This window comes from Anomaloglossus baeobatrachus, chromosome 1 (genome assembly GCF_048569485.1).
Source record: "Anomaloglossus baeobatrachus isolate aAnoBae1 chromosome 1, aAnoBae1.hap1, whole genome shotgun sequence".
NCBI lineage: Eukaryota > Metazoa > Chordata > Amphibia > Anura > Aromobatidae > Anomaloglossus > Anomaloglossus baeobatrachus.
This window is the reverse complement of record NC_134353.1, coordinates 718,334,929-718,356,232: the sequence shown is the minus strand read 5'-3', so window position 1 is coordinate 718,356,232 and position 21,304 is coordinate 718,334,929. Positions and strand designations below refer to the sequence as shown.

Here is a 21,304-nt window from a genome sequence, read left to right as displayed (position 1 = left end):
TTTTTTTTTTTAGAATATACAAACTATGCTCTTACATACTACCAAGCAGAATGTTACACGCTAACACTAATGTATATAATGCTGTATTTTGTATCCATTAATGGCAGTTACGTTGATCTCTTCCTGTCTGCTTTTTCCCTGGGCTTTTAATGCTCAGCCTTACCTTTCCCTTCAGATAACAACACCTCAAGTGTCCAGTGCATCACAGCAGCAAAAAGTCACCTACACCAACCAGCCAGGCATAAAAACTCAGTTCCTGACCACATCCTTAACTCAGGCACAGAAGGCACCTGGAACCCAGCAAGTTCAAGCTCAAATTCAGGTAAAAACCACAGGATCACTGTGTGATGGAGTAATCAGGCAGCCATTGCTTGAAGCCATGATGGGTGATATGTCTAATTTTATAAAATCTAGCTTCATACAGCAGTCACATGGTGACTGAGATGCGACTAAAAACCCTGCTGACTTGCTCAGTGGTGTAATTTCTACATGACAGCACGTGTTATATTTTTAAAGAGGATCTGTCACTATGTCAATAGCAGCCAGTTTTTTTCCTTTATTCCTGCTGCTTCCCTGGGCGTTTTTTTCCCTTAAAGTAAATTTGGTATCGCTATAATCGTACTGAACCAAATAATATAACAGACTTATCACATTTAACCAAAACATATAATAATCCTTAAAATGATCAATTTATTTAATCTTGCTTAAAAGCATACAAAATACGCAGAATAAATATAAATACAATAGTCTAAAGTGCACAGATAAAGAAGGGAGGAGGATTATAGATCACACCCTACAGGTTAACCTCCCTCCTGTCCACTACCTAACGCAGAAGTTGGCATCCTAATAATGAACTCTATAGCACCCCCACTCTCCGATGCCTCACGCGATCGGCACTCTAATAATGAACGATATGGCGCCCCCACTCTCCGATGGCTATCTCTAAACTGCCCTACCTCGCCCTAGCAACAGATATGAAAGGTGCACTTTAAGCACAGGCACTTTAAATATTTATTTGCTGCTAGGGTGCATTAGGGCAAACTAGGGACAGTCTTTGTGGAGTGGGGGCACCATAATACATTAGTGTATAGGAAGGAGGTATATATTAAGGTATGTACATGTGTAACCATGCTCCCATTCCTGCACAAAGATCCAGCTGTTCCCAACCTCACTGCTGATTGGTGTGAGGCTGAACTGGGGCATTGATACGACCTCATTATTGACAAAAACCTCACTGGCTATCCACTGGAATTATTATTATTTTGAGTACGTTTTTTGCACCTTGTCAGATGTGAGCACGTTTCATATCTGTTGCTAAGGCGAGGTAGGGCAGTTTAGGGATAGCCATCGGAGAGTGGGGGCGCCATATTGTTCATTATTAGGGTGCCAACCTCTGCGTGAGGAAGTGGACAGGAGGGAGGTTAACCTGTAGTGTGTGATCTATAACCCTCCTCCCTTCTTTATCTGTGCACTTTAGTCTATTGCATATATATTTATTGTGTATATTTTGGATGTTTTTAAGCAAGATTAAATAAATTGATGATTTTAAGGGTTATTTATTATTTATTGTTTTAGTTCATAAACAATTCCTATACTTTTTGATTTTAGACTTATCACATTTACCGCATGGTGAACTGCACAAAACTAACAATAAGAATTATTATTCTTGTACTGCCGTCTGTTTATTCTACATTCACATTTATCCCGTGCTTTCCTTTGACGGAACCACTCAGTATATTAAGGAAAATGGAGTCACTTTGTCCAGGTGTCACGTTATTTTAGTTGTCTTCTTAGTGTACAAATGTGAACGACCACCATCTAAAAAGATGGACACCTCAGGAACAGATGTCACGTCCAAAGTGTCTCCATCTGCCTCTCCTTTTGAGCCCCCTGTAACTAAACTACAGTAAGCGGCAATGTTTGTCATTAGTAAAAACAAAAAGACCAGCTCACCTGTATCCAGTGCATGGACAATCACCTCCAAGGATCCAAATAGAAAAAAGTAGTAAGTCCAGCACATATAAAAAACTTGTTTTCTCTGACGCCTCATTGAGGGACACAGGACCATGGACCATGGGTGTTGTGCTACTTATCCATAGGAGGATACTAAGTAGATACAAAGATGTTAGCTCCTCCCCTGCAGTATACACCCCCTGGCCCAGCCAGGCTACTTCAGTTTTAGCTTAGTGTCTATAGGAGGCACATCCCTGCAGACTACTGCAGAAAGAATTTTTTGTTTTTTAGAGGGCGACGGTTTCCGTCGGGGACCGATTTCCCAAAACCATCAACAGGCGGGAACGCGGAGAGCCCCCAGGACTCAGTGCACCCGCAGCTGCTGTACACTTATAGAGTTTTTTCTGTCCACCATTGTTGTGCAGGGCTGGAGGGGGGAGTCCCTTCCCACCATTTTTTTGTTTATTATATTTTCTCATGCCTTCTTGTCAGAGCTAAGCCCCGCCCCTTCAGACACTCAGTAGCCACGCCCCCTCAAAGCGCGCGTACCTCTCCTCACACAGGAGCCCTGCAGAGCATTGCTCCCTCTTGTTGTGATCAGAGCCTGTGGGCGTCTCTCAGAGCTGGCTTCCTGAGTTTGTGGCTCATCAGCCAGAGGCTGCAGTCACATGTTTTATGACCTGCACAACTACAGCAACAACTACAAGACTTTTAATGTATCCTGCCATGCTGAGCTACTAGGGGTTGATAGCACCTCTTCCTTCTGTAAGTCCGGTGCCCCTGTAGCCCCCCCCTTCCCCCCCCGCCACCACCGCAGCAACCGCTGCCAGCCCAGAGCCTACGGCTCCCAGTCCCCCAGAATGGACGCAGTTCCCAGAACCTTGTGCTGGCTAAGCAACATCGTCCTCACACCCCTCGGGGCCCCTGGACAAAACGCAGCCTGATGACGCCTCTATAGAGGGTCCTTCTGATAAGAATCAGCTCTCTGCTTCACCGGTTGCAGATCAGAAAAAGGGCATGACCCCCATGGTTCTCCCTCTGGGGTACACAGATGGGGTTCTCCCACATGTCTCTGAGGAGCCGGAGGAAGGGGAATGATGTTTGTACCGGGATGATTCCTTGGTTTCAACCTCCCCGAGCGATCAAGCTGCGATGGACTCTTATTGCAGCAATCAACCAAACTCTGCATGTGGAAGATCTCCCATCCACTACTACTGACCCTGCGGTCTCCTTTAAAAGGGTGAAGAAACCTCAAAAAAAAAAAAAAAGTTTTTTGACGCCGCTTCGGTATCTGTAAACTCATGGAGTCCCTTTACCCCTTTGGCTTAGCTGTCTCTAAGGGCTGGGTCGATCCGGCCTTAGTGGACCCTCACCCGGCTTCCCGCCTGCCTGAAGGACCCTCCTGTCTTTTACAGACAGACAAGTGGAGCAGCTCGATCGCTCCGCCTTGAGGCTGCGGGTCCCTCTCCCCTTCCGTGTGGGTCGCACAGGCACCAGGACTACCAGTTTCCCTCAGACCCTCACAGATGTAACAGTTCACATTGCTGCGGCGGCAGAGTACCTCATGCAGGCCTCCCTCGACGCTGCTACCTGCGCAGTTATTGCTGCCTCAAATACCATAGCCATCCTTAAGGCCCTCTGGTTCCGATAATGGAGAGCGGACTCTGTCTCTAAGAGGCCTCTCACAGTACTCCTTTCCAGACCGATGGTTTGCCGATCATCTGGACAGGCTCTTTTTTTTTTTTCTTTTCTTTATCGTTCCTATGGGAGACCCAGATCATGGGTGTTTAGCTTCTGCCTCCGGAGGACACACAAAGTACTACACTTAAAAGTGTAGCTCCTCCCTCTGAGCTTATACACCCCCTGACGAGCAGACTTAGCCAGTTTATCGCTTTGTGTTCAGGTGGCATATATCCACACATGCATTCTCATCTGATTTATTTGATTTTTGGAAAGAGTTTGAAGAAAAGCGGGTCCATGTCTGGACTCCCGGCATGTCCCTTCTCACCCCACTGTGTCGGCGGTGTTGTTAAGGTTGATTCCTAGGCTGGAGCCTTACATGCCGCGCTCCTTCACCATCCCTCCTGGGCTCTGGCTTGAAGTGTGAGCCAGCACGGTCTCCATGCTTGGCAGGAGACCGGTCTCCATCCGCAGCCCTTCAGGACCCTGCTGGACCGGAGCACTCATCCCCAGGGACTTGGAACCCTGCGTCTCAGCAAGCTAAGTACCTGAGACGTTTATATATTGGGGGTCCCTGTACTTTATTGTTGTGGGAGAGTGTGCTGATTGTGTTTTATGACATTTCCGGCGGGTTCTCTGGCTGTCGCCTGAGAACCGCGCCGATGGTGCCTGCGTGCCGGCCGCGCCGCTCAAATTTAGGCCCCGGCTTCGCCGGAGGCCTAGTTTCGGTTTCACTGCCCTCGCATGTCACTCATACACAGGGACAGGCTCGGCTCCGCCCGGTGGCCGTTCTACACAGGGGAGGGACACTCCCCACTGCAGTGTGTGTCCCCTCCCCTGTAGGTCTCTATGGCCCTCCAGATCCCGCTCCGCAAGCAAGTCCCGCCCCCTCTCTTCGCTCCGGCGGCCATTTTCTCAGCGTTCTCTACTGCGATCAGTCATTTCAGCGCTGGTCTGCAGCATCTCTGCTGAGGTGCTGTGCTTGGGGGTCCGGGCTTCGGGATCTGGAGGGCACACAACACCGCTCCAGCGGTCTGGTAAGCCACAACCGGTCTCCGGTTGTGGACCTCTGATTATACTCTCTGGGGTTCATTCTCTGGCACAGCCCCCACTCCAGCAGCATGTCTCACACGAGGAGCAAGGCTCCAAAGCTGTATTTAGTATGCACTGCATGTAAGCTCCTGCTGTCTGAACCGAGCATATTCCCACATTGTGATGCCTGCTCTAACCTGGCGGTGCCTCAGCCTGGAGTCTCACCCCCAGTGGTCTCTCAGCCTGCTCCTGTGGCTGAACCCCCGGTCTGGGTAGAGTCCTTCTCTAGGTCTATCTCCCAGTCATTTGCTGACTCCATGGGACTTCTCGACGAAAAAAGGGGATGGCACCTCCTGTCCGTGTGACAACAAGATATTGGGGTGCACTTTAGGTTCCAAAGCCATAAATTGAAAGATAGACAAGGCACTCCCAAAATGCTTTGCATTAAAATTTATGTGCTTTAGAACGTTTTCGGTCCTATTTGGACCTTCATCAGTAGCACTGTACAGAAAAAATTAAACATAATATTTTTACAATCAGAAAAATAAAATTGATATCCAAAACAAAGAGAAAACATACAGACAATATTTACAAAATTTCATATATATATATCTGGTATGCATGATTCACAATATTTCAAATTCATATTGGAAAGATATAAAAATAAATATAAAATCTTTCCAATATGAATTTGAAATATTGTGAATCATGCATACCAGATATATATATATGAAATTTTGTAAATATTGTCTGTATGTTTTCTCTTTGTTTTGGATATCAATTTTATTTTTCTGATTGTAAAAATATTATGTTTAATTTTTTCTGTACAGTGCTACTGATGAAGGTCCAAATAGGACCGAAAACGTTCTAAAGCACATAAATAAATTTTCATGCAAAGCATTTTGGGAGTGCCTTGTCTATCTTTCACTCCATGGGACTTCTGTCCAGGACTTTGCTGAACATGCATCAGCCCCTTTCACAGGGTGCCTCTGCTGCTAGGGGTCTCTCAGGACCGGAGCTCACTGAGGATTCATCATCTGGTCCCAGACCCCGTCCTTCTAAGAAGAGACGCAGGGTTCCCTCTCCTTCCTCGTCCCGCGGCTCTGATTCAGGAGCTGACTCGCAGGACCAGGAGGATGCCTTTACGGGGGGCTCGGAGGTTAACTCCATGTGCCCCATTGATCTGTCCGAAAGTGACTCAGATGTTAGTGATTTGATTGCGTCCATTAATTGTGTACTGGATCTCAATCCGCCAGTATCAGAGGAGCAACCCTCTCTGGCAGAAAAGCACCAGTTTACCTCGCCTAAGAGGGCAAAGAGTGTGTTCTTTAACCACTCCAGTTTTCAGGCCGCTGTGACCAAGCCCAGGGCCTGTCCTGACAAACGCTTCCCAAAGCGTGGTTCTGATGACCGCTTTCCCTTTCCACCTGAGGTGGTCAAGGAGTGGGCTCATTCCCCAAAGGTAGACCCCCCGGTGTCTAGACTCTCAGCCCGGACCGTTGTATCGGTGGCTGATGGCACCTCTCTTAAGGATTCCACTGACCGCCAGATTGACCTTCTGGCCAAATCCGTATATGAAGCGGCGTGGGCCTTGTTCTCCCCGACACTTGCAGCAGTGTGGGCTCTCAAAGCCATCTCTGCTTCTCTAGAGGGCATGCATTCCCTCGCCAGGGAATCTATGCCCGAAATGGTTACCTTAACTTCCCAAGCTTCAGCTTTTTCATCCTATGCCATGTCTGCCATGCTGGAGGCTTCTCACCGCACTGCGGTGGCTTCGGCTAATTCCCTCGCTATCCGCAGGATCTTGTGGCTTCGAGAGTGGAAGGCATATGCTTCTTCAAAGAAGTACCTTGCTGGACTCCCTTTTGCTGGGTCCCGGCTGTTCGGTGAACAGCTGGATGAAATTATTAAGGAAGCTACTGGCGGGAAGAGTACTTACATGCCACAAACCAAAACCAGGAAACCTGTCCAGGGCAGGAATCAGTCGAGGTTTCGTTCCTTTCGTTCCTCCAACTGGTCGTCCTCTAAGCTCTCGGCCTCGTCCACTAACTTAGCCAAGGACCAGAAATCCAACTGGCGCCCAAAAGCGCGTCCACAAAAGACCGCAGGAGGTGCTGCCGCCAAGGCAGCCTCCTCGTGACTATCTGTCCGCGCCAGCAACGTCCTTAGTCGGTGGCAGGCTCTCCCACTTTGGCGACGCGTGGTTTCAACACGTCTCCAATCAGTGGGTGAGGGATATCATCTCCCACGGCTACAGGATAGAATTCTCTTCCAGCTCGCCAAACAGATTTTTTCTCTCAACTCCCCCGTGCTCCAAGGCCGCCGCCTTCTCTCAGGCCGTGGCATCCTTGCAGGCCAACGGAGTAATTGTACCGGTTCCCGCCCGGGAACGGTTCAGAGGTTTCTACTCAAATCTCTTCCTAGTCCCCAAAAAGGACGGTTCCTTCCGGCCCATCCTGGATCTCAAGCTTCTCAACAAGCATGTTCAGGTGCGGCATTTTCGCATGGAGTCTCTGCGATCAGTCATTGCCTCAATGACCCAAGGGGATTTCCTGGCATCCATCGACATCAGAGATGCCTATCTGCATGTGCCAATTGCAGTTTCACACCAGCGTTGGCTAAGTTTTGCAATCGGAGAGGAACATTTCCAATTCGTGGCTCTCCCCTTCGGGTTGGCCACAGCTCCTCGGGTATTCACCAAGGTCATGGCAGCAGTGATTGCGGTCCTGCACCTACAGGGGTTGGCAGTGATCCCTTAGCTGGACGACCTTCTAGTCAAGGCTTCATCCAGCGTGGACTGTCAGCGGAGTGTCTCGCTCACTCTCGCCACTCTAGCCCAATTCGGGTGGCCTGTCAATCTTCCCAAATCCACTTTGACTCCGACCCAGAGTCTCACGTACCTAGGGATGCAGTTCGAGACTTTGCCGGCACTTGGGAAGTTGCCCTTAGTCAAACAGCAGTCCCTCCAACTGGCGGTGCGCTCTCTGCTGAGGCCCCGCCGTTATTCCCTCAGGCGCCTGATGCAGGTGCTGGGTCAAATGGTGGTGTCAATGGAGGCTGTTCCCTTTGCCCAGTTCCATCTGCGTCCCCTGCAGCTGGACATTCTCCGCTGTTGGGACAAGCGGCCTTCCTCCTTGCACAGGTTAGTGGCTCTGTCGCCACAGACCAGGAGCTCTCTTCACTGGTGGCTTCGGCCCCTCTCTCTGTCCCAGGGGCGCTCCTTTCTGGCCCCGTCCTGGGTGATCCTCACCACAGATGCCAGTCTATCCGGCTGGGGAGCGGTATGTCTCCACCACCGAGCGCAGGGCACTTGGACTCCGTCCGAGTCAGCCCTTTCGATCAATGTGCTGGAAACCAGAGCCGTGCTTCTGGCTCTCCTAGCTTTTCACCATCTGCTGGCGGGCAGGCACATCCGAGTCCAGTCAGACAACGCGACAGCGGTTGCCTACATCAATCACCAAGGCGGGACACGCAGCCGCCTGGCAATGTTGGAGGTACAACGCATCCTTCAATGGGCGGAGGACTCCAAGTCCACCATATCCGCAGTCCACATCCCGGGCGTGGAAAACTGGGAGGCAGATTATCTCAGCCGTCAAACCGTGGACAGTGGCGAGTGGTCCCTGCACCCGGCAGTTTTTCAGTCAATCTGCCGCAAATGGGGCACTCCGGACGTGGACCTAATGGCATCCCGTCACAACAACAAAATTCCTGTTTACGTGGCTCGCTCCCACGATCCCCAGGCATTTGCCGCGGACGCTCTGGTTCAAGACTGGTCCCAGTTTCGTCTGTCCTACGTGCTTCCCCCTCTAGCTCTCTTGCCCAGAGTCCTGCGCAAGATCAGAATGGAGGGCCGTCGAGTCATCCTCATTGCTCCGGACTGGCCCAGGCGAGCTTGGTACCCAGACCTGCTCCATCTGTCCGTAGAGGTGCCGTGGCATCTTCCGGACCGTCCAGACCTTCTCTCACAAGGTCCGTTTTTCCGCCTGAATTCTGCGGCTCTCAAATTGACGGCGTGGCTCTTGAGTCCTGGATCTTGACGGCTTCTGGTATTCCTCCTGAAGTCATCTCCACTATGACTCGTGCCTGTAAGTCTTCCTCCGCCAAGATCTATCACAGGTCTTGGAAAATTTTCCTGTCCTGGTGTCGCTCTTCCGGCCATCCTCCTTGGCCATTCTCCTTGCCGACCCTTCTGTCCTTTCTACAGTCCGGTCTGCAGCTGGGGCTGTCCCTCAACTCTCTCAAGGGACAAGTCTCAGCTCTGTCAGTGCTGTTCCAGCGGCGTCTCGCCCGGCTGGCTCAGGTCCGCACCTTCATGCAGGGCGCGTCTCACATCATTCCGCCTTACCCTTGGATCCCTGGGACCTCAATTTGGTTCTCACGGTTTTGCAGAAACCCCCTTTGAGCCTCTTAGGGAGGTTTCTTTGTTTCGTCTTTCACAGAAAGTGGTCTTTCTAGTGGCCATAACTTCCCTCAGGAGAGTCTCCGATTTGGTTGCGCTCTCTTCGGAGTCACCTTTTTTTGGTTTTTCATCAAGACAAGGTGGTTCTCCGTCCGACTCCGGACTTTCTTCCTAAGGTGGTCTCTCCTTTCCACCTTAACCAGGACATTACCCTACCTTCCTTTTGTCCGGCTCCTGTTCATCGCTTTGAAAAAGCGCTGCATACTCTGGATCTGCTGCGTGCTCTCCGGATCTATCTGTCTCGCACCGCTGCTCTTAGGCGGTGCACCTCTCTTTTTGTGCTAACCACAGGTCGGCGCAAGGGCCTCTCTGCTTCTAAGCCGACCTTAGCCCGTTGGATTAGGTCGACCATTTCGGACGCCTACCAGTGTTCTCAGGTGCCTCCCCCGCCGGGGATCAAGGCACACTCGACCAGAGCTGTCGGTGCCTCTTGGGCTTTCAGGCACCAGGCTACGGCTCAGCAGGTCTGTCAGGCTGCCACTTGGACTAGCCTGCATACCTTTTCAAAGCACTACCAAGTGCATGCTCATGCTTCGGCAGATGCGAGCTTGGGCAGACGCATCCTTCAGGCGGCTGTCGCCCATTTGTGAAGTTAGGTTCTGCCTACTTCTTAGTTTTTCTGTTTATTTCCCACCCATGGACTGCTTTGAGACGTCCCATGGTCTGGGTCTCCCATAGGAACGATAAAGAAAAAGAGAATTTTGTTTACTTACCGTAAATTCTTTTTCTTATAGTTCCGTATTGGGAGACCCAGCTCCCTCCCTGTTGCCTGTTGGCAATTTCTTGTTTCGCGTGTTTTTCACCGGCTGTTGTTGTTGACAGAGTCTCCGGTTGTTCCGGTTCTTGCTCTGTTTTTACTTGTGGGTGGCCATTCTCCTTCAGCTTTTGCACTAAACTGGCTAAGTCTGCTAGTCAGGGGGTGTATAAGCTCAGAGGGAGGAGCTACACTTTTAAGTGTAGTACTTTGTGTGTCCTCCGGAGGCAGAAGCTAAACACCCATGGTCTGGGTCTCCCAATACGGAACTATAAGAAAAAAAGAATTTACGGTAAGTAAACAAAATTCTCTTTTTTTTTTTTTTTCTGACACCACGGGAGGAAAAGAGTACCTCCCTCCCCCAACTCTAGCCCATGATGTTTTTTTACTAGACAAGCAGGGCCCGACCTTCTCTACCCTCCCCGAGTCCACCTCGTCCTGGCAGTCTAGACAAAGACCGAGGAGTCTCGTCCTCCTCCATCTAGGCCGCCGCCTCAGACCACAAATGGGTGCGATACCTTGTGTCTTCCGGTTACCACATTGAATTCCGGACCCGATCCCCAGGTCAGTCTTTTCTCTCAACCCCCCCCCCCCCTCCCCCCAAAGGCTCCAAAACATCGCAAGGCCTTCTCCTCAGCAATCCACTCCCTCCAAATGGCGTGGGCGATGGTACCTGTTCCGGACGGCGAGAGGTTCAAGGCCTTCTATTCCAACCTCTCGTGGTCCCCCAAAAAAGGACGGGTCAGTTCGACCCATCCTGGACCTCTAACACCTGAGCAAACATGTGCACGTAAGGAGATTCAGAATGGAATTCCTAGGGTCCATTATTACCTTTATGGAGAATTCCTTGCCTCCCTAGCTATCAGGGACGCGTACCTGCACATACCCATCGCTCCAGCTCACCAAATGTTCCTCCGCTTCGCGGTTCAGGACTTTTTTTTTTTTTTTTCTTTTTTTCATTTGTGGCCCTACCCTCGGCTCTGCCACAACACCAAGGGTCTTAACAAAGGTCATGGCGGCCGCCATGAGTGCCCTTCATGCCAGGAGAGTGGCTGTTCTGCCTTGCTTGGATGACTTCCTCATCAAGGGCTCAACCAGCGTGCAGATCTCTGTGGGCATCCTATCCCGCTTAGGGTGGCTTCTGACTCCAGTCAAATCATCCCCGGTCCCGTCAATCCGTCACCTCCCTGGGCATGTCCCTGGACACCCTTTGGGGCTTGATATTTCTCCCTCAAGACAAGGCGACCGCTCTACAACAAGCGGTACACTGCCCTCTACGTACTCCTCTTGCTCCATACGATTCAGTATGAGAGTGCTAGGTAGGATAGCGGCCGCTATAGAGGCAGTGCTGCTCGCTTAGCCACACTACCGCCCACTGCAGCTTGCGCTTCTAGCTGCCTGGGACAAGAGCCCCTTTTCCTTTGACGAACTTTTCACCTGACACCTTCAGTCAGGTATGCGCTTTGCTGGTGGCTTCAGTCCTCTTCCATATCGAGAAGGAGTTTTTCTCCCCCAAGTGGACTGGCTACTCCTGACCACGGACGCCAGCCTCTTAGTCTGGGGAGCAGCGTACTAGCTCCACACTGCTTCAGGACGTTGGACGCTCCAGGAGTCTTCCCTTCCCAGAAATCATCCTGAAAATCAGCGCAATCTTCTCGCACTCAGGTCATTCCCCCCTTCTGCTAGCAGGTCGTTTGATTCGGGTCCAATTGGACAATGCAACAGCTGTGGCCTATGTCAATCGGCAGGGAGGTACCAGCAGCAAGACAGCTTATCTCGAGGTCCTCAGGATCCTCACCTGGGCCGACTCGACGGGGGTCTGTGTTTTCAGCATTACACATACCGGGAGTAGAGAACTGGGCGGCGGACCTTCTAAGTCGCCAAGCCCTGGCCGCCGGAGAGTGGTTTCTCCACCCAGAAGTGTTCCCACACATCTGCACTCGCTGGGGTACACCAGACGTGGATCTAATGGCCTCAAGGTTGAACGCAAAGGTACCCGCGTTCTTAGCCAGGTCACGTGATCCACAGTCCACTGGCGCGGATGCTCTAGTCTCCTAAAGTCGCTTCCGTCTACCTTACATGTTTTTCGCCTCTGCCCCTGCTGCCGCAAGTAATCAAGAAGATCAAGGCAGAAGGAGTCCCGGTAATACTAATAGCACCTGACTCGCCCAGGTGCGCCTGGTATGCTGAATTAGTACAATTGCTCATGGCGCCTCGTAAGCATCCCAGACCTGCTGACCCAAGGGCCCATTTCCCATCAGAACTCCAGAGCCCTGAAGCTGACGGCCTGGCTATTGAGACCTGGGACTTTAACAAGAGCGAGATTCTCTCCCGCTGTCATCTCCACCATGTACAGTGCCCGAAAGCCGGCCTTCATCCCGTATTTACCACCATACGTGGAAAACTTTCCTTTCCCAGTGCAGGGAATCTAATGTCCAACCTATGCCTCTGGCGATCCCCAGAATTCTTGATTTATTTTTTTTGCAGTCAGGTTGCAAAAGGGGTTGGCCCTCAGCTCCCTTAAGGGGCAGGTTTCATCTCTCTCAATATTCTATCAATACCGCCTAGCTTGCAATCCGCAAGTCAAGACTTTCCTCAAGGGCGTTTCCCATCTAGTTCCCCCGTATATAAACGGTCGCTGGACCCATGGGACCTCAATCTCGTTTTGGACGGTATCCAGAGGTCCCCCTTTGAACCTCTTAAGGAATTTTCTCTTGCTCTTCTTTCCTGGAAGGTAACATTTTAGTGGTGATTACGTCCATCAGACAAGTTCGAGTTCATATGCAGAGATACACTTATAAAAACAGGTCGGGATAGTCCAGATTAATGTGTTTCGAGGATAACCTTTTAGTCATAACCTGCAGGTTATCCTTGAAACGTGTTAATCTGGACTATCGTGACCTGTTTTTACAAGCGTATCTCTGCATGTTAAACTTTTTTATGATGTTAAAATAAAAAAAAAACTGTTTTTTGTGTACTCACCGTAAAATCGTTTTCTCTTAGCCATCATTGGGGGACACAGGACCATGGGTGTTATGCTGCCTATCCATAGGAGGACACTAAGTAGATGCAAAAGCATAGCGCCTCCTCTGCAGTATACACCCCCTGGCCGGGCCAGGCAACCTCAGTTTTAGCTTAGTGTCTGTAGGAGGCACATCTTTCAAGGTTTTGTTATTTTTTGAGGGCGACGGTTTCCTTTTGGGACCGATCTCCCAATACCATCAACGGGCGGGAACGCGGAGTTCTGCCTCCACGTACCCCCTCCTGCGACGCTGGATCCTGGGCTGCCTTTTACTGGACGACAGGTCCCACAGACACCGATTTTCCAGAGCCCAGGGCAGAGGCACAATTCCTCAGCCCCTCTTTGTTGGCTCTGAGATGAACATTGCACCTGTGTGGCCGGACACAGGGAGAAAAACTGTCACAGCAAGATGACTCTGCTATTTCCACTGCCTGGACTGAAGCAGTGTTAAGGTGAGATCCCCCCTGACTGGTTTCCCAGACAAAGGGAGAAAACACGGGGAAGGCTCCCAGGACTACTGAATTCACAGTATTTTATTTGCTGATTGCAAGGAGGAGAGCCCCAGGGATCCTGAACACACATTGTTAATTTTTCTCTAGCTTGCTGTTTGCAGAAAATCCTCCACAGATTATTTACCGGCGGCAGTAAAGCCGGCAGAAATGATCCACGGTGACAAGCTGTGTGCTGACTGAAGGGAGGGGGAGAAAAACTGTCACAGAAGCTCCCTTCCCGCCATTTTTTTTAAGCAGGGGGGAACACTGACTTCTTCTTGGCACTCTTTTAGCGCTAAGCCCCGCCCCCCGAGGGCCGCGATAAGCCCCCCCCCCTTCCCCGGAAAGCGTGCGAAGATCTCCACAGAACTTACTCTTTCCTGAGGACGCAGGGCCATCGGCTGATTCTGGTGATGTACTTTCTTCACTTGTAGCTCTGCTGACCATTGCTCCCCCTCCTGGCATACTCCTATTAGGAACATGCAGAAATCTAAGGGCACTAAGAGCGCTAAGGCTCACATAGTCATTACTCAACCTGCACTGCCTGCCACGCTGAGCTACCACGTAAACACACCTCTTCTCTCTGTGAGTCCTGTGCCCCTATAGCCCCCCAAGACTCCCCCCGCCACCACCGCCACAACCGTCAGCCCAGAGCCTAGGGCTCCCAGCCCACCGGAATGGGCATAGTTTCTGTCCAAATCCATGGAAAAACTGTCACAGAACCTGGTTCTGGCTATGCAATGGCGTCCTCCACACCCTTCTGGGCCCCTGGACGGAACGCAGCCGGAGGATACCCCTGTGGAGGATCCTTCTGAGGTAATCCGGGCACATGCTTCACCGGTCGCAGGGATCAGGAAAAGAGCACACGGCCGGGTGTCTCCAGCACTCTCTCATGGCCCCCAGGGCTCTCCCACACGCTCCACAGCTTCTGAAGAGCTGGAGGAGGGAGAATGCTGTTTGTACCAGGAGGATTCCTTGGTTTCATCACCCCCAGATGATCAAACTGCAATAGACTCCCTTATAGCAGCAATCAACCAAACTCTGCATGTGGAGGATCCCCCATCCACTAACACTGACCATGCAGTCTCCTTTAAGAGGGCAAGGAAACCCCAAAAGGTTTTCGTTGATCACCCAGAGTTTAAGGATATCCTCACAAAGCTAAGGGAGAAGCCTGACAGGCGCTTCGGTAACCGAAAACTCATGGAGTCCCGGTACCCTTTTGTCTCACCTGTCCCTAAGGGCTGGGTCGATCCGCCCTCGGTCGACCCCTCGGTCTCCCGCCTTGCCACAAAGACGCTACTGTCTTTACCCGATGGTTCCTCCATCAAGGACCCGACAGACAGACAGGTAGTACACCTCGCCCGCTCTGCTTTTGAGGTTGCGGGTTCCTCCCTCTCGGCCTCCTTTGCCTCTGTGTGGGTCGCAAAGGCGATCTCGGTCTGGGCAGAATCCCTTAACACTTCGCTTGAGGAATCCCAGTTCACTTATACCTTCACAGAGGTAACAGCTCAAATTGCCGCTGCGGCGGAGTACCTCATGCAGGCCTCCATAGACGCTGCTGCCTGCGCAGCGTTTGCCGCCTCAAATACCATAGCCATCCGTAGAGCTCTCTGGCTCCGACAATGGCAAGCGAACTCTGCCTCCAAGAAGTCTCTCACGGGCCTTCCCTTTTTTCCAGACAGATTGTTTGGCGAACGTCTGGACAAGCTCATTTCTGACGCCACGGGAGGAAAGAGTACCTCCCTCCCCCAGCTGAAATCCAGGACGACCTTCACCAGACGTCCACAGTCCTCGTTCCGCTCCTTTCGGAACTCATTTGGTTGGTCGACATCCCGTGCTGTCCCCGCCACCAGCCGCGGACTACGCAGGGACCGACCTTCTCAGCTCTCACGAAACCCACTTCGTCATGGCAGCCTAGACCGAAACAGTCCAGGACTAGGGAGACTCGTCCACGACGTTTCCCCCCTCATGACTCCTTCGGCGCCCCGGAAGACACACTCATTGTAGGAGGTCGACTGCGGCTCTTTCAACACATCTGGGCTGCCGCCTCAGACGACAAATGGGTGCAAGACCTTGTGTCTCCCGGTTACCACATAGAATTTCGGACCAGACCCCCGAGTTGGTTCCTTCTCTCAAACCCCCCAAAGACTTGAAAACGACGCGAGGCCTTTTTCTCAGCAATCCACTCGCTCCAAACAGCAGGAGTGATAATACCCTTCCCGGACGACGAGAAGATCAGGGGTTTTTATTCAAACCTCTTTGTGGTCCCCAAAAAGGATGGGTCAGTTCGACCCATCCTGGACCTCAAACACCTGAACAAACATGTGCACATACAGAAATTCAGAATGGAGTCCCTAAGGTCCATTATTACATCCATGGTCGAAGGGGAATTCCTTGCCTCCATAGATATCAAGGACGCGTACCTGCACATACCCATTGCTCCAGATCACCAAAAGTTCCTCCGCTTCGCAGTTCAGGACTCCCATTTTCAATTCGTAGCCCTACCCTTCGGCCTTGCCACCGCACCAAGGGTCTTCACCAAAGTCATGGCGGCCGCCATGAGCGTCCTTCATGCCAGGGGAGTAGTCGTTCTCCCTTACTTGGACGACCTCCTCATCAAAGCCCCCTCCTTCCACGACTGCTCAACCAGCGTACAGATCACTGTGGACACCCTATCCCACTTAGGGTGGCTACTGAATCTAGACAAACCATCCCCGGTCCCAGCACGATCCATCACCTTCCTGGGCATGTTCCTGGACACCCGTCGGGGCTTGATCTATCTCCCTCAGGACAAGGCAATCGCTCTTCAACAAGCAGTACGCTGCCTTCTACGTCTCCTCCGTCTCGCTCCATTCGATTCAGCATGAAGGTGCTCGGCAGGATGGTGGCGGCTATGGAGGCAGTACCTTTTGCTCAGCTGCACCTCTGCCCACTGCAGCTAGCCCTTCTAGCTGCCTGGGACAAGAGCCCCTTCTCCCTGGACAAACATCTTCACCTGACGCCTTCATTCAGGTTTGCGCTCCGCTGGTGGCTTCGGCCCTCATCCCTATCGAAGGGGAGATCTTTTCTCCCAGTGAACTGGCTGGTCCTGATCACGGACACCAGCCTCCTAGGCTGGGGAGCAGTGTACCGGCACCACACTGCTCAAGGACGTTGGACGCCCCAGGAGTCTTCCCTACCCATAAACATCCTGGAAATCCGCGTAATCTTTCTCGCACTCAGGGCGTTCTTCCCTCTGCTAGCGGGTCGTCAGATTCGAGTCCAATCGGACAATGCGACAGCTGTAGCCTATATCAATCGGCAGGCGGGCACCCGCAGCAAAGCGGCTTATCTCAAGGCCCACAAGATCCTCAGCTGGGCCGAATCGACGGGGTCAGTGATATCAGCGGTACACATACCGGGGGTAGAGAACTGGGCAGCAGACTTTCTAAGTCGCCAAGGCCTGGCCGCCGGAGAATGGTCTCTCCACCCATAAGTGTTTCTACACATCTGCACTCGCTGGGGCACACCAGACGTGGATCTAATGGCCTCAAGGTTGAATGCAAAGGTACCCGCGTTGATAGCCAGGTCACGCGACCCGCAGTCCATCGGCGCGGATGCTCTAGTCTGCTCCTGGCACCACTTCCGCCTGCCTTACATATTTCCACCTCTACCCCTGCTGCCGCGGGTAATCAGGAAGATCAAGGCGGCAGAGGGAGTCCCGGTGATACTGATAGCACCGGACTGACCCAGGCGCGCCTGGTATGCCGAATTAGTACGAATGCTCGCAGACGTACCGTGGCGCCTTCCAGACTTGCTTACCCAAGGGCCCATTTCCCATCAGAACTCCAGAGCCCTGAAGCTGACGGCATGGCCATTGAGACCTGGGTATTAACAAGAGCGGGATTCTCCCCCGCGGTTATCTCCACCATGATCAGCTCCCGAAAGCCTGCTTCATCCCGCATTTACCACCGTACGTGGAAAATCATCTTTTCATGGTGCAGGGAAACTAACGTCCAGCCTATGCCTCTGGTCATCCCCAAAATTCTCGACTTTCTGCAGTCTGGCTTGCAAGCGAGGTTGGCTCTCAGTTCCCTTAAAAGGCAGGTTTCAGCGCTCTCAATCTTCTACCAATGCCACCTGACTCAAAAACCGCAAGTCAAGACCTTCCTCCAGGGCGTTTCTCATCTAGTTCCCCCGTACAAACGGCCGCTGGACCCATGGGACCTCAATCTCGTTCTGGACGGTCTTCAGAGGTCTCCCTTTGAACCTCTCAAGGAATCCTCCCTTGCTCTTCTGTCCTGGAAGGTAACATTCCTGGTGGCAATTACGTCCATCAGATGGGTTTCGGAGCTGGCAGCACTCTCTTGCCGCGAGCCTTTTCTGATCTTTTACCAGGACAAGGTGGTTCTGCGCCCCCTTCCGGATTTCCTTCCAAAGGTTCCTACCCCGTTTCATTTGAACGAGGACATTGTTCTGCCTTCCTTTTGTCCACACCCAGTTCATAGGGTGGAAAGGTCTCCGCATTCGTTAGACCTCGTCAGAGCTCTCAGATATTACATATCCAGGACAGCCCCCTTTAGGAAAATGGACTCTTTGTTCGTCATTCCTGAAGGGCCTAAGAAGGGACAGGCAGCTTCAAAGGCAACTCTGGCTCGCTGGATTCGCTCTGCGATCCAGGAAGTCTACCGCTTGCAACTCAAGCCCATTCCTAGTGGGTGTGGGCTTATTCCACGCGAGCAGTTGGCGCTTCTTGGGCCATTCGGCATCAGGCTTCAGTGGAACAGGTGTGTAAGGCTGCGACCTGGTCTAGCCTACATACGTTTTCAAAGCATTACAGAGTCCATACCCAGGTTTCAGCTGAGGCAAATCTGGGTAGGAAAATTCTGCAAACGGCAGTAGAGCACCTCTCTCAGTAGGTGCTGCAAGCTGTCTGGGACTGGTTCCTAGTCCTTGGGTTGTGTTGTCTTCTTTTATTTTTTCCCACTCATGGACTGCTTTAGGACGTCCCATGGTCCTGTGTCCCCCAATGAGGCGTCAGAGAAAAACGGATTTTTGTGTACTCACCGTAAAATCGTTTTCTCTTAGCCATCATTGGGGGACACAGCACCCACCCTGTTGCCCTGTTAGGCCTTGCTTCTCTCAGTACCTTATTTGGTTATGACTCTCTTTTTCTCATGTTCCTCCTTTGAGATAAGTTTTTACTATTTTTTTTCTCCTCCTGCTTGTGTACTAAAACTGAGGTTGCCTGGCCCGGCCAGGGGGTGTATACTGCAGAGGAGGAGCTAATGCTTTTTGCATCTACTTAGTGTCCTATTATGGATAGGCAGCATAACACCCATGGTCTTGTGTCCCCCAATGATGGCTAAGAGAAAACAAAACAATTTTACGGTGAGTACACAAAAATCCGTTTTTTCTCACTATTTTCCAAAACAAATAGCGTTCTCATTTTTCGAAATCTGGGGCTAAGTGACTGCTTATTTTTGCATTTTGAGCTGCCGCTTTTAATTAAACAATTTTGTTAGATGCAATGTTTTGATCTGCTGTTATTGCATTTCAATGGAATGTTGCAACAACCAAAAAACGTCTAATTTTGGCACTTTTTTATTTTTTTTCTCGCCACGCCCTTTACTGAATAGATTAATTTAATATTTTGCTAGATCGGGCATTTTCAATGGGTTCAAAAGGGGGGGTGATTTAAACTTCGAGGATTTGGGGTTTTTGTTTTGTTTTTTTTTTCAAATTTTTAACATCATCTGACTCTGTGCTTTCATGACAACCCATTGGCACCCCAGAACACGTTAGTTTGCGCTGTCCGAGTGACAGCATGATCCACCAGCGCCTTTTAGCTGCACATGACTGCTGATCAGATCGAGCCCACGCTAAAGAGTATGTATGTGTGTGTATATATAGATATTGTTCATGAAGGAGTTAACAATGCTCAGTATATTACTAGTTGAATTCCTTGAGGAGTATAGTTTGCAAAATAGGATCACTTGTAGGGGTTTCTGCTCTTTTTGGCATGTCAGGGGCTCTGCAAATGCAACATATCCACAATCTATTCCAGACAAATTTACACTCCAAAAATCAAATGGCGCTCTTGCTTTCCAAGCCCTGGCATGTGCCCAAACAGCAGTTTTTGACCAAATATGGGGTATCATTGCATTCAGGAGAAATTGCATAACAAATTTTGAGGTCCTTTTTATAGTACTATCCATTGTCAAAATCACAATGTCATCAACAACGTTTTAGCAGAAAAAAACCCACTAATTTTCATTTTTACATCCACATTTCAAAATGTTATGTGAATCGCCTACGAGTTTATCATACTCCACACACCCCTTGATAAATTCCCTGTTGGGTCTACCTTCCAGAACGGGGTCACTTATCATGGTTTCTGATGTGTTGCGACATGGTGCCCGCAATTTTCCAGCTAAATTTATAATCCAAACGCCAAATGTCACTTCTTTCCTTTCCTGAAGGGTGTGATTTTTTTTTTTTTTTAATGGTAACAGTTTTGGGGAGTTTCCAATATATGGGCCCCTCAAAGTCCATTTACATCTGAAAAGGTTCCTAATGAAAGAAGTTTTGTAAATTTCTTGAAAGAAAATAAAAAAATTGCTGCTGAACTTTTAACCCTTGTACCATCCTGATTTAAAAAAAATATTTGATCAACATTGCAGATCTATAGTTGTTTATGAGAAATGTTATATTTTTATTTTGTACAACATCATCAACTGGTTTAAGGATATAAAAATGTAAAGTTTGAAAATTGCAAGTTTTTTCTAAATTTTTGCCAAAATTCTGATATGATTTGTGTTTGTGAAAATATGTAGCTAAATCTACCACTAACAAAGTACAAGGTGCTGCAAAAAAAAAGTCTTACGTTATGTAGAAACGTTCTAGAATTTACACAGCATATTAAGTGACACTGGTGAGATTTCAAAAATTGGGCTTGCTCGTTAATGTCAAACTTGGCATTGTCGCTCAGGGGTTAAAATTTTATTTTATTTATTTTTTAAACCGGTTTCAATCCCAATAGTTGAACTCACCTGGAGAATCATATTTTGTGACTTTCATTACACACTGAAAAAAAAAAAATAAAGCAATATCGGAATTGTCATTTTTGTCATCCCACCTGAAATAGTTTTCCTTTTTTTTTTCTGTACATCGCATGGTAAATTTGGTGTTTTTCAAAACTTAAACTAGTCTCGCAAAAAAAACCCAAAAAAACAAAACACCCCTCTTGTTGCTGTGTCAATGGAGAAATAAACTTATGGCTCTAGAAAGAACTGGAGGAAAAACAAAAAATAAAAAATAATTCCATGTCTTGAAAGGGTGGAGCAAGTAGGGTCTGGGCCTTGACACCCCTACTGATTTGCTCAAGTTTTGGGCAGGATGGATCGCCTAGCGGTGTTCGGGCTCAATAATTTCATAAGTTAAGAGCTTTTACAATAATTTTTCATAGGATTAACAAAGGTTTAGTTGCACTTTAATTATGTTTACAAATTCTTTTCTGTATACAAATGTTAAAAAAAAAATACTTTTTAATCTCGTAGCGCATAATTATGATCAGCTCTCATTATTATGATTTACTATCTTAATATCATAGTTTAAAATAACTATTTATAACTATTCTCATGATAATTCGCCTTGTGTTACAGAAAAGACCTGTAAGTTTGGAAAGGCATCATAATAGAGCCTACGTAAAAAAAAACCAACCCATTGATTTGATTCCTGTTTTGTTTGTCATGTGAATTTTTTAGGTTGCCAAACTCCCTCAGGTGGTCCAGCAGCAAGCCGCAATTGCTACACTCCAGCAGGTGGTATCAGCTTCACAGCAGGTGAGAAACCATTTTATGCATCAAATATATGTTACCTTTTGAATATGAAGAAGCATTGTGAGTACAAATTCTGACGAACCTAGGCGGAGA

The 21,304-nt window shown here is 49.6% G+C and overlaps 1 protein-coding gene across 4 annotated transcripts in view; it reads left to right on the top strand.

The window, feature by feature from the left end:
• Positions 1-21,304, top strand: part of LOC142250032 (E1A-binding protein p400-like) — a 407,327-nt gene that overhangs the window by 373,287 nt on the left and 12,736 nt on the right. For 3 of the 4 annotated variants that reach the window (XM_075322102.1, XM_075322107.1, XM_075322095.1), the window contains exons 50-51: positions 158-322; positions 21,137-21,214. In XM_075322102.1, coding sequence (XP_075178217.1) covers positions 158-322; positions 21,137-21,214 — 243 coding nt within the window. The remainder of the gene's footprint in view (positions 1-157; positions 323-21,136; positions 21,215-21,304) is intronic. The other variant, XM_075322113.1, reaches the window with a different exon arrangement.